Genomic DNA, 12,446 nt, shown 5'->3' with positions numbered 1-12,446 from the left:
GGTTCAAGTGATTCTTCAGCCTCAGCCTCCCGAGTAGCTGGGACTACAGCCATGTGCCACCACGCCCAGCTAATTTTTGTATTTTTTTTTTTTTAAATAGAGACGGGGTTTCATTATGTTGGCCAGGATGGTCTCGATCTCTTGACCTCGTGATCCACCCGCCTCGGCCTCCCAAAGTGCTGGGATTTCAGACGTGAGTCACCGTGCCCAGCCCTTAAAATAATTTTTAAATAACTCCTGCCACACTGAGACTGACCAGGGCTGGAAAAGGGAGCTCTGCGACCACAACCAGGTCCCCTCAAGGGCGGGTGGGGGGTGGCTGCCTCCAGCTCCCAGGTCTGGCCCCTGCTGTGGAACTGGCCATGGGACCTGCAGGAGGCCTGACTCAGGCCAGGCGGCAGCAGCAATTCCACCCCCCACACTGATGCCAGCCCATGCTGACCTCCGGGTCACTGGTCTAATGGGCAGGGGTCACTTAACCACCGATGCTGCCAGCAGACGAGGAAGGAGTCCTTGTGTTCGAGGGCCTGTTCAGGCGTCCTTGTTTCCTGGGCTGTGTTTGCAGTTGCTTTTGAAGCAGTTATTTTTAACAGAGGGCTAGTTGGCCTCTGCCAACACATGGAGGCGGCGCAGCCTGAGAGTGGCTGGCCTCTTAGCACCGAGTCCAGGGACTGGCATGGCTCCCGGCCTAATGGTTCTCGTACACATCTCAGTTCTCCTTGGAGCTGATTGTCCCGGAGGGCCTGGCGCTTCCTCGCCCGGGGGTGGGAGGGAGAGCCATCCTGCTCTGTGTTGTTCCGTCAGGTGCAAGTCAGTTAAGGAGAGAGTATACAGAAGGCAGGCGGGCCTGGACCACTCCTGGGGGCATCAACCTCACTTGCTCTTGGAAACCCGACACCCAGGCGGAAGTGGCTTCTCCATGCTATCTGCTGGTCCAAGAGGAGAAATGACTCCCGGTCCTAACCCCTCTGTGCTGGCTCCTGCAGGGCTCCAGGACCCTCACAGGAACCAGTCCATCCCTGCCTCAGGGTTGCTTTTCAACAAGAGGCTGACCCCTGAGCCCCTTGCCCCAGGCAAGATTGCAGTAGGGAGGAGGGAGCACTCACTGTTCTCCACAGCCTGGAAGGTGGCCCTGATCGCATGGCTGCTCCTTCCGCACCATGGGGATGGGAGCTCTCCGAGGACAAGGACCTGTCCACGGAAAGAGGGAAACGATAAAGTACTGGAAGAGATTCATTCTGAGTCAAATATGAGTGACCCTGTCCCATGACACAGCTCTCGTGTGACCCTGAGAACAGGCCCCCAAGGTGTTTGGGGTGCAGCTTGATTTTATACATGTCAGGAAGATATGAGACATCAATCAGAATACATGTAAGATTGACATTGGTTTGGTCCAGAAAGTGGGACAACTCAAAGCAGGGGCTTCCAGGTTATAGGTAGATTTTAAAACATTCTGATTAACCGTGCACAGTGGCTCACACTTGTAATCCCAGCACCTTAGGAGGCTGAGGTGGGTGGATCCTTTGAAGTCAGGAGTTCGAGACCAGCCTGGCCAACATGGTGAAACCTGCTCTCTACCAAAAATACAAAACTTAGCCAGGCATGGTGGCACGGGCTTGTAATCTCATCTATTCAGGTGGCTAAGGCACAAGAATCGCTTGAGATGGGAGGTGGAGGTTGCAGTGAGTCGAGATTGTGGCATTGCACTCCAGCCTGGGCAACAGAGTGAGACCCTGTCTCAAAAAAATAAACATAAAATGGGCCAGGCGTGGTGGCTCACGCCTGTAATCCCAGCACTTTGGGAGGCCGAGACGGGCGGATCACGAGGTCAGGAGATCGAGACCATCCTGGCTAACACGGTGAAACCCCGTCTCTACCAAAAAATACAAAAAACTAGCCGGGCGAGGTGGTGGGCACCTATAGTCCCAGCTACTCGGGAGGCTGAGGCAGGAGAATGGTGTGAACCTGGGAGGCGGAGCTTGCAGTGAGCTGAGATCCGGCCACTGCAGTGCAGCCTGGGCGACAGAGCGAGACTCCGTCTCAAAAAATAAATAAATAAATAAACAAACATAAAATGTTCTGATTGGCAGTTGGTTGAAAGAGTTAATATCTATAGAAAGGAATGTCTCTTTGTGGAGTCTAAGGTTTCGTCATGCAGATGAAGCCTCCAGGTAGCAGGCTTCAGAGAGAATAGACTGTGAATGTTTCTCATCAGACTTAAGGTCTGTGTTGATGTTAAATGCTGGTGGGCTTTTCCTGAATTCCAAAGGGAGACGGGCATAGTGAGGCCTGTCTGAACCCTGCTTCCCATCATGGCCAGATCTAGTCTTCTAGGTTAACTTTGGGGTGCCCTGGCCAACTGGATAGAGTCCATTGAGGTGGCCGGGGAGCCCTAGCATTTAATTTTTACAGACAGCAAGTCAGACGTCCCAGGCATCTGGCCAGGGTGCTCAGCGGAGGTGAGAAGGATGTGGTCCTAGCTGCCCTGTCCCCAGTGCCTCCTGCCTCGGGCGTTTGATCATATGGTCATTTAACACACAAGCCACGAAGCACCTACTGTGTGCATTCTGGGATTGAGCACTGTGAACAGAGAGGTGAATAAGACCTGAGAGGTCCCTGCCCCCAAGGAGCCCCCGTCTTGTGGGGGAGACAGACGTGGATGGGTAGGCTCGATGTGCAGGATGCTCAGAGGTGCTGTGACCGAGAGGGGCCCAGGCCCAGCTGGCGGTGGTCACAGGTGGCTTTCCGGAGCTGTGGCTGATGGCCCAGTCTGGTTCTGGCTCTGGCTCTGGGTGGTGTGTCTGAGAAGCCAGTGATCTTCAGGGAACTGAACGTGGGTTTCAGGACCCTGGGGTGGGAAGGGGGTGGCCCTGTGCCTGTGAGTAGCCCAAGGTAACCCCCAAGAACAATGAAGGTGGCCACAGGGACAGCTCAGCTTGGAGGGGTCCCTGCTCTGGCCAGGGGCTGGGTGACTTCAGTGGAGGAAGCCTGGACTGGTCAGGCTGGTCCCTTAGCCTGTGGGTTTCCAAGGTCAGTCTCCTTTGGAAAAGTTAAGAGTGAGGCCTCCCCCATGCACAGAGGCCTCCATGATGGCTACTGTGGGTGGGAGCCCAGGAGGAAGCTGGAGACTGTGGGGGCCATTGAGGAAGAAGGAAACAGGCTTCTTGAGACCAAACATGGGGCTGTTCCGGCTGAATGGGAGCAAGATGGTCCTGGCAATTCTCAGCAGTGGCCAAGGGTGGTAGAGCAAGGCTTGGCATTGGAGTTCTGCTCTGCCTCCTCCCAGCTGTGTGACCTGGTGCAAGTCACTAGCCCTCTCTGAGCCTCAGCCCCTCGGCTTTCACATGGAGATGAGAGGGGTCAGACCATGTGACCCTAATGACAGGCCCCCCCCACCCCCAGTGGCTGTAGAAGGACAGCTGCCTCCCTGGGGCCAGGCACAGCCGGTGGGGATTAGAGCCAGGTGAGCTCCCAGCCCTTCCATCTCTGTGGGTCTGAACAAGGCGCTTGTATTGGGGCCTGGGAGAACATATGGATATTGAGTTCCATTGCCAAGCACCTTTGTGCGAGTGGAGTCGGGTACGGAGAAAGTCAGAAAAAGCTCCAGCCTCCTCCCACTGGGGAAAATCAGGCCTACTCAGCTCCCTTCTGACTCCTCCCCACCCATCACAGAGCTGGAGACTGAGCCCAGGGAGGGGAATGAAGACAGTGACCTGGCTGCCCCACCCAGATTCCCTCAAACATGCAGAAAGCAAACCCGACCCCTGGCCCAGTGCTGAAACCAGCCAACACTCCCTCCCTCCCATTTGTACCAAGGCACAGTTGGAGGCTGTGAAACATTCCTCCGGAGCCTGGGAGACTTTCTTGCGCTGCTGTTGGTGTGCTCAGCTTAAGGGAATCTTTCTTCTGAAACACCCAATGTTTGTCTGCTTTGCAGAGAAGAGGGTTCTCTGTCAAGGTCATCTCCTGCGCCCACCTTGAACTGAAATAATAGTGGGGAGAATTTTTCAGTGCTAAGCACCTCACGTGCCTCAACCCTGATCTAATCCTCAGAAACGGAAACCCCTCAGGGAGGCGGTGCCAGGGGATGGAGAAGGACGCTGAGACTCGAAGGGTGTTTCAATGTATTCATATAAAATGTATGCAGCCGTCATTTTGGCCTGTAAAACATTCGACCTGGCCCAGGAACAGTGGGGACAGCAGATCCTATGTCACATACCTCAGAACTACCTGTCCACTTTGCAAACAGCAGGTGGTGTTGGGCCATCCTGGGCATGACTGAGGACCCAACCCTTGCCAGCCTGCAGAAATCCGTGGTCTCAGGGGGCAGGCAGACCCCAGCGTTGATGCCCACCTGGCATGTAGCCCCAGGGCTGAGGGAGGCCCAAGGAAGCCGGGCAGGCCTCCTAGAGGAGGAGGCGGCAGAGGCAGCGGCAGCTGCCAAGCTTAGGATATGAGGAGGCACGGGGAATAGAGAGGAACTGGGCCGGTGGAGCGGGGGCAAGTGCAGAGGTGGCGGACAGGCGGTGGGGTGTCATGCCCACTCCTTCCTCTCCTTCCTTTCTAGATGCAGAATCAAGTTTGCACTCAGGGTTGCCCGGGCGCCACCCACGTGCCTCACAGGGTTGTCCTCCCGCCGCTGCACATGGCCCCACGTTCTGCACTGACATTGCCCGTCCCCGTTGGCGTGCGCTGAGTGTAGGAGGCGCTGGTTGTCACCCACACCAGCCGCCGCACGATGCCCAGCCTGAGTCAGGCAGCTGGGGCTTCCCCGATAAAGGCACCTGGCCTGGGCGGCTTGCGCAGCAGAAACCCACCTTCCCACAGCTCTGGAGCCCAAAAGGCCAGGATCACAGAGTTAGCTGGGGCAGTTTTTCCCTCGTTGGCTCGTCGATGCTGCCTGCGCCTCCACGTGGCCTCCCTCTGTGTGTCTGTGTCCTGATCTCTGCTCGCAGAAACCCCAGGCGTAACGGATTAGGGCCCATCCTAGTGACCTTTTAAAAACACTGTCTCCGGCCGGGCGCGGTGGCTCAAGCCTGTAATCCCAGCACTTTGGGAGGCCGAGACGGGCGGATCACGAGGTCAGGAGATCGAGACCATCCTGGCTAACATGGTGAAACCCCGTCTCTACTAAAAATACAAAAAACTAGCCGGGCGAGGTGGTGGGCGCCTGTAGTCCCAGCTGCTCGGGAGGCTGAGGCAGGAGAATGGCATAAACCCGGGAGGCGGAGCTTGCAGTGAGCTGAGATCTGGCCACTGCACTCCAGCAGCCTGGGTGACAGAGCCAGACTCCGTCTCAAAAAATAAAAAAATAAAAAAAAAATAAAAACGCTGTCTCCAAACACAGCCACATTCTGAGGTCCTGGGGGTTAGGATTCAACCTACAAACGACACAGATCAGCCCATCCACTGTGGTGCCTCCCGGGCTGCAGGCACCGCTGCATGGGTGGACCCCTGAGATGCCGGGACACAATTGTTGGGGGTGGCGAGAAAAGGGTCTGCTCAGCAAATGAGAGAGGAGGGAGCTGCAGTGGGGGCTGTGGTCGGGGTGGGAAACCATCGATGCAGGGAGGACGTGGCGGCCATCGGGAGAGTGAGGGTCGAGCTCTTGGCTGCTGAGGGCTGGGGAGGCCTCTGTGGAGATGGGCTCCTTTTGGACAGGGTGAATAGGAGGCGTGGGGAAGGCCAGGCAGGTGGCTCAGGAGTGAGGGCTGAACCAGGAGAGGGGCGTGCAGCTCCAGTGAGAGCTGAACTGGGAGAGACCCCTTCCCTGCAGGTGGGGAGGGACAGCAGGTGCAGCCAGGGGTGTGGGGACCACAGAAGGAGCATGTCCACAGGGCTGGAAGGGGCTGAGGTGGGGGAAGAGGCAGAATAGTCATGAAAACCATCAGCCCAGGGGACACAGCAGGTGTGGTCTGGGAGGGAGGAGTGGACCAGACAGCAGCAAGCATGCAAGGAGGACACAGGTCCCAGGGGTGACGGCAGCAAAAAGGCCAGGACAAGCCCGGAGGTGCGGCGGAGAGAGTGGCTGCCAGGGGCCTCCGAAGGGCCATTTCTAAGTTGTGTGTCAGGTGGGAGCAGGTGCTCTTGGAGCTAAGACAGCCTTGGGGGGCCGTGGGAGGGTCAGAGGGCATGGAGGACAGAGCTGGGGGCCAAGCTAGAGAGGGTCTTTAGGGTGACCAAGATGGTCTCATGTTCCCAGGAACCTGGGCCAGTGGACTAAGCTGCAGCAAGTCCCCATAATCCCGGTGGAAAATGACGTCTCTGAGCATAACTGGAGTTTGCGGAATGGCTTGGCCTGTGTGTCACTCTGGTCCCGTGTGGCCCACTGCATCTGTCTGATGCTAGCTTTTCAGTCATTCAGCCAAGCCTGTGGGTTTATTCTAAGAATTCCTTCAGTCCCAACTTTATTTATTTATTCATCTGTTTATTTATTGAGATGGAGTCTCTCTCTGTCGCCCAGACTGGAGTACAGTGGCACAATCTCGGCTCACTGAGCTCCGCCTCCCAGGTTCAAGCGATTCTCCTGCCTCAGTCTCCTGAGTAGCTGGGATTACAGATGCCCGCCACCACACCCGGCTAATTTTTGTATTTTTAGTAGAGACGGGGTTTCACCATGTTGGTCAGGCTGATCTCGAACTCCTGACCTCGTGATCCGCCCACCTCTGCCTCCCGAAGTGCTGGGATTGCAGGCGTGAGCCACCGCGCCCGACCCAGCCCCAACTTTAAAGAAACACCCTAGTGCACTGGCGTGGCTGCTGGAGTGGAACTCCCGACAGTCGCCTCTGGAGGCCCCAAATGTTGGTACCTGGCTTCAATCTCTTCCCCTCTCCTTTCTCAGGAAACCAGAACTTCCTCAGAGAGCATCATTTCTGTCCCTGCTTCCAGCACCTCAGGGTCTCCGAGCCGTGTGATTTATGTAAGTCGGGGCCTTTTTATGGGGACAGCAATGGGAGGGTGGAAAGAGAAGGGGGTCCCGGTGGCCATGGCTGAGCCTGCCCCTAAGAGAGTTCCCTGAGAGCTGTCCTCTGGGGCCTGAGGTATGGCCGTTGCTCTTGTCCCTGCTTCGGGGTGGAGGTCGGTACAGGCTTTATGAGTTTGACTGAAAATCTGAAACACAGAATGTTTGTTTGACCTGGCAATTCCCCTGGGAACCTCTCCCCAGTTATCTGGTGATAAGAGCCACACGGTGGTGTGTACACAGCTGCTGTTTATAGTGGCGCAAACACGTCACATCAACGGCTGACAGTCAGGGCTTGCCAGGCACCCAGGCGGACCCTGCAGGTTTTGCAAACCACGGCCCAGATCTGTGTAAACCAGCACACACATGCTCCTGACGCCTCCCTAAAAGAAGCATGCTAAGGGTGATGTAAATTATGTGATCCTGTTTAAAGAGAGAGAGACGTGTGTGTATATGTGTGTGTGTGTGTGTGTGTGTGCCTCACATGCTTCCATAAGCACACAAAAATATAAAAATGATTGAAAACATTTAAACAAGTCATTACCAGAAATTTCCTCTGGGTGGTGGGATTCGAGATGGGAGATTATTGTTACTATTATTTGCTAATATTGCTTGTGTAAATACCAAAATTCCTTATCTAGGCGAGGACCCCCAGTGTCAGGTGAGAGATGGCTTATGCAGTGGTAACCAGGGGCCACCCAGGACTGCTGCATAGGCTGCCCCTGCACCAGAACCCAGCACTGGAATGGCTGGTGATGTGGGACAAGCCCCTTCCCCCCTCCCCGTCCCCACCAGGCCAGGACCTGGGTTCTCTCTGCCTCAACGGAGGCTGGATCCGCTGGGTTTCCAGGCTCTGGAGCTTTGAGACAATTTATTGGATCCGCTCTCTGCCGTGCTTCTTTTCTGGACTCTTCGCTCGTAGTGGTTGGACACAGGGTCCTTCCTGACCTTAATCCTGACAGTGTCCCTGAGGAGTGCACGAGTCCTCAGTTACCATGATGCACTGCTGGCCTGCAGGGTGAGTGGCACTGTGGCCCTTGGGACGTGCACTCCGAAGCTTAGGCAGGAGCATGAAGGCACCAGGTTGGCTGCATGCCTTGGATGAGGTGCCACCTGCCTGGTGCCTCTGGGAGTGCCTTGGTAAGCCATGGAGACCCCCAGGTACCTTCGGTCCAGGGCTCACTGAGGCACTGCCTGGGTGGCAGTGAGCACAGCACCTGCCCAGAAGAAGGCTGTGGGAGATGCTCGCTGCCATTGCCATTACCATCATCTGTGTCGACCTCCCGGGGGCTTGAACAATGGAAATAAATTGTCTCAAAGTTCCAGAGCCTGGAAACCCAGGATCAAGGAGTTGGCAGGGTTGGTCTCCCCATCCCTGGCCCGCAGGTGGCCGTCCTCTCCTTGCGTCCTCACGGGTCGTCTGTGTGCATCCGGGTCCTGATTTCTTCCCATGAGGACACCAGGCAGATTGGATTGGACCCACCCTAACGGCCTCATTTTAACTTGATGACCTCTCTGAAGGCCCTGCCTCCAAATGCAGTCACCTTCTGAGATCCTGTGGGTTAGGATTTTACCGACATGGGAATTCCTGGAGACACAGGTCAGCCCATAATACCATCATCATCCTCATGAAGAATGGTTATGACAGTTATCATGTGAATGAGATCATGTTTGTGTAGAGGCACAAAGGTATGGTCTGTTTCCTCACCCGTTGAAAGGGTCACAGCTGACACTCCTATAACAAGAGACAAGTTCACAATAGAAAATGTATTTAATCAAAGTTTTAGGTGACACAGGAGCCTTCAGAAACGAAGGTCCAAAGACCCAGGGAGGACTGTCCTTTTTAATTTTGGTTTAGAGACAAGTTCTCGCTCTCTCGCCCAGGCCGGAGTGCAATGTGAGATCATGGCTCACGGCAGCCTCAACCTCCCTGGGCTCAGGCGATGCTCCCACCTCAGCCTTCTGAGTAGCTGGGACTATAGGCACGCACCATCACAACCTGGCTAGTTTTTGCATTTTTTGTTGAGATGAGATATTTTTATGTTGCCCGGGCTGGTGTTGAACTCCTGGCCTCAAGCAGTCCACCTGTCTCAGCCTCCCAAAGTGCTGGGATTACAGGTGTGAGTCACCATGCCTGGCCAACACTCTTCTTTTTTTTTTTTTTTTTGAGATGTAGTTTCACTCATCTAGTTGTTGCCTAGGCTGGAGTGCCATGGCTCAATCTCAGCTCACTGCAACCTCCACTCCCTGGGTTCAGGCAATTCTCCTGCCTCAGCCTCTCAAGTAGCTAGGATTATAGGCATGCACCACCACACCCAGCTAATTTTGTATTTTTACTAGAGATGGGGTTTCTCCATGTTGGTTAGGCTGGTCTCAAACTCCTGACCTCAGGTGATCCCCTCGCTTCGGTCTCCCACAGTGCTGGGGTTACAGGCGTGAGCCACGGCGCCCGACCTATTTTTATGCTTAGATTGGATGATAACTGAACGGCCGTGTAGAAATGTGATTGGACAAAAAGTGTGTGATCTGGTGGGAATAGACCGAGTGGGGAAACAGCAGGGCCGTCCACTCAGATGCTGCTTGTCCTCTCCGGGGAGCCCTTCTTCCTCCAGGTATAGGGCGGGGGGTCTTAGGACCCACCCTCAGGCAAGCTAGGTCAGAGAACGTCTCCGTGGCCAGGTTGTGCACAGAATGAGGGAAAGGTTAGACTCATGTTTCTAGGCTTCATGGCTGGCTTTGGGGAGGAGCTTCTAGTTTCTATGACCCGCCTTGGGGAAGAGGAACTCTGGTTTCTATGGCTGACTTCAGCGGGGGCGGGAAGGAAGAGGGTGAGAGACAGGAGGGCAAGAGGCGGTCAGAGAGACCCTGCTTCCGAGGCCTTCCACTCTCCCTTAGGTCACAGTCCTCAGCAAGCTGGGGCTCTGTACTTTGGGATATTGTTTTCTGAGCCCCAACATGGGCAAAGTACTCGGCATCTGGCCTGGTGCCTAATAAGCGCTCATTCATGGTAGCTGTTGCTGTTGCTGTTGTTGCTGTTGTTGTTGTTGTTGTTGTTGGAAACTGCATGGCACATAATAACTGCTCATTAAATATGAGCTCATTTTTTTTTAACAAACTGGCATTTGCAAGGGGCGTGGGGTGGTAGTGACTGTGTGTGCATGCAGTAAGCAGTGACAGCAGCCTCTGTTGTCATGGTCCCACTTTCAAGGCCATGCAGCACTTTTTCAAGGCAGAGCTGGGCTTGGAGCCCACAGGTCTCCATGACTCTGAGGCTTGGTTTTTTCCAGGAGACCCCACTGCTCAGTGTTGTGAACAGCCGTGGTGGCTCCTTTCTTCTTGCATCAGGCAGCACATGGGCGAGCACAAGCTCCCTGTGCAGCCCTGGGCACCCAGCCGCAATCAGGCCGGATGGCATCCCAGTTCTAGGTAGGGGAAGGGGTTCCTGTCCACAGGAGAGATCGGGGCAGACCCAAGTACAGGTTTCAGGTGGGACGCCTGCCAAGGGACGGGGCAGGATGTAGGTGGGTGAAGACTTTCTGCACCAGGGAGGCGTGCACTGAACCCAGGTTGACTGCAGCCTGGTGCACTGTGTCTCAGCTTTGATGGACTTCCTGGTTGGCCAAGTAGGTGTGCTCACAATTCCAGTTTTAAACAGAAGGCCTCGAATAAATTAATCCAGTCTCCTGGCCCTTAGTTTGACACAAGAGAGAATGCATGGAGTGCCATGCTGCCTCCTCTTGGCCTCAGAGCTGTCCAGGGACCTGCCATCAGTGTGCCCACGTTGCTGATGCCACTCTGAGATATGCGCTGACTTTGCAGCCTCTAAGTGGTGGAGCCATAATCCAAGAACACGTGCTCCAGGCCGGGCGCGGTGGCTCAAGCCTGTAATCCCAGCACTTTGGGAGGCCGAGATGGGCGGATCACGAGGTCAGGAGATCGAGACCATCCTGGCTAACACGGTGAAACCCCGTCTCTACTAAAAAATACAAAAAACTAGCTGGGCGAGGTGGCGGGCGCCTGTAGTCCCAGCTACTCGGGAGGCTGAGGCAGGAGAATGGCGTAAACCCGGGAGGCGGAGCTTGCAGTGAGCTGAGATCCGGCCCCTGCACTCCAGCCTGGGCAACAGAGGGAGACTCTGTCTCAAAAAAAAAAAAAAAAAAAAGAACACGTGCTCCCAATTCTGACATGTGCTCCAAGTACCATGGTCAGCACCCAGCCTGGCTGCATCCCAGCCCGCCCAGGGGCCACACAGGCCAGAAGCCAGAGCAGCCCCGCTCTCTCTCCCACCTTGGGGTTAGTGCCACACGAATGGACAGTGCACACAGTCTGGCTCTTCACCGAGATGATGTGATCTGGTGGGCAAGCCCTCCTTATCCCAGGGTTCTGTCCCGCTTTTCTTTCTTTCTTTTTTTTTTTTTGACAGAGTCTCCTCTGTTGCCCAGGCTGGAGTACAGTGGCACGATCTTGGCTCACTGCAACCTCCGCCTCCCAGGTTCAAGCAATTATCCTGCCTCAGGCTCCCAAGTCACTGGGATTACAGGCACACGCCACCATGCCTGGCTAACTTTTGTATTTTTAGTAGAGGGGTCTCACCATGTTGGCCAGGCTGGTCTCAAACTCCTGGCCTCAGGTGATCCACCTGTCTTGGCCTCCCAAAGTGCTGAGAGTACAGGTGTGAGCCACCGCACCTGGCCTGCCCTGCTTTTCATCTCACCTCTGCTGGTGTCTGTCATCAACCTACTGTGTGCCTGGCCCCCTGCTTTGTGCTGAGCACTCCCACGGTCTCAGAAAGGAGTCGTTCCATGCCCCCATCGTGGTGCTTTGCAGGTTGCAGTTGCCCAGCCCGGCCTGCTGTGGGTGGTTGTCAAATGCAGCATCCCCTTCCTTCACCGTCAGGAAGAGACCAGCTCCCCCTGCCATTCACGTACACAGGAATGGACCAGAATCCACCAAGTGACTGCATCTCCTCCACGGACCGTGAGGGCTTGGTGGGCAGGGGCTGGGCCTCGTTCATCTTAGTTTCCAGGATACAATGTGCACACATGGTAGACCCTCCGTAAACCATGCGGCTTTTGGACATCACCTATTTCACTGCTCTTTTCTTTATGCCAAAGGCAATCTGCATTTATTTTAAAAAATGAAAAAAAAAAAAAAAACAACAGTAATCAGCACACCAGAGGAAATTAAAGTATTTACATCCTGCCAGCCACAGTGGCCCTGCCGATGCTTCTGAGGCACCCTTCAGGTCTCGCTTCTGTGTGTGTATAATTTTTATAACATGGGGTCACACTGAACATATTATTTTGTAACCTTTATTTCAACATGTCAGTAGTGCAGAGTATAAAAGCAGCGTTCTTCCATTCTGTGTTATCATTGACTGGGTTATATGGTAATGATACTGTCGTAGGTGGCCATATGAGTGTGTATTATGCTGGGTGGAGTGTGGGAGGGAAGAAAGCAAAGAGGAAAAACCCTTTACACACGC

General features: G+C 54.8%; 1 protein-coding gene across 1 annotated transcript in view; it reads left to right on the top strand.

Moving 5' to 3' along the window:
* The first annotated feature begins 618 nt into the window (after nucleotides 1–618).
* LOC111538969 (actin-binding LIM protein 2) overlaps nucleotides 619–12,446 on the top strand; it is an 89,893-nt gene continuing 78,065 nt past the window's right edge. Inside the window, exons 1-3 of the mRNA XM_026448278.2 lie at nucleotides 619–700; nucleotides 987–1,084; nucleotides 6,842–6,919. Coding sequence (XP_026304063.1) covers nucleotides 619–700; nucleotides 987–1,084; nucleotides 6,842–6,919 — 258 coding nt within the window. The remainder of the gene's footprint in view (nucleotides 701–986; nucleotides 1,085–6,841; nucleotides 6,920–12,446) is intronic.

The sequence above is a fragment of the Piliocolobus tephrosceles genome, chromosome 3 (genome assembly GCF_002776525.5).
Source record: "Piliocolobus tephrosceles isolate RC106 chromosome 3, ASM277652v3, whole genome shotgun sequence".
In the NCBI taxonomy this organism is placed as follows: domain Eukaryota; kingdom Metazoa; phylum Chordata; class Mammalia; order Primates; family Cercopithecidae; genus Piliocolobus; species Piliocolobus tephrosceles.
The sequence above is the reverse complement of the archived record's forward strand: the minus strand, read 5'-3'. Positions and strand labels throughout refer to the sequence as shown.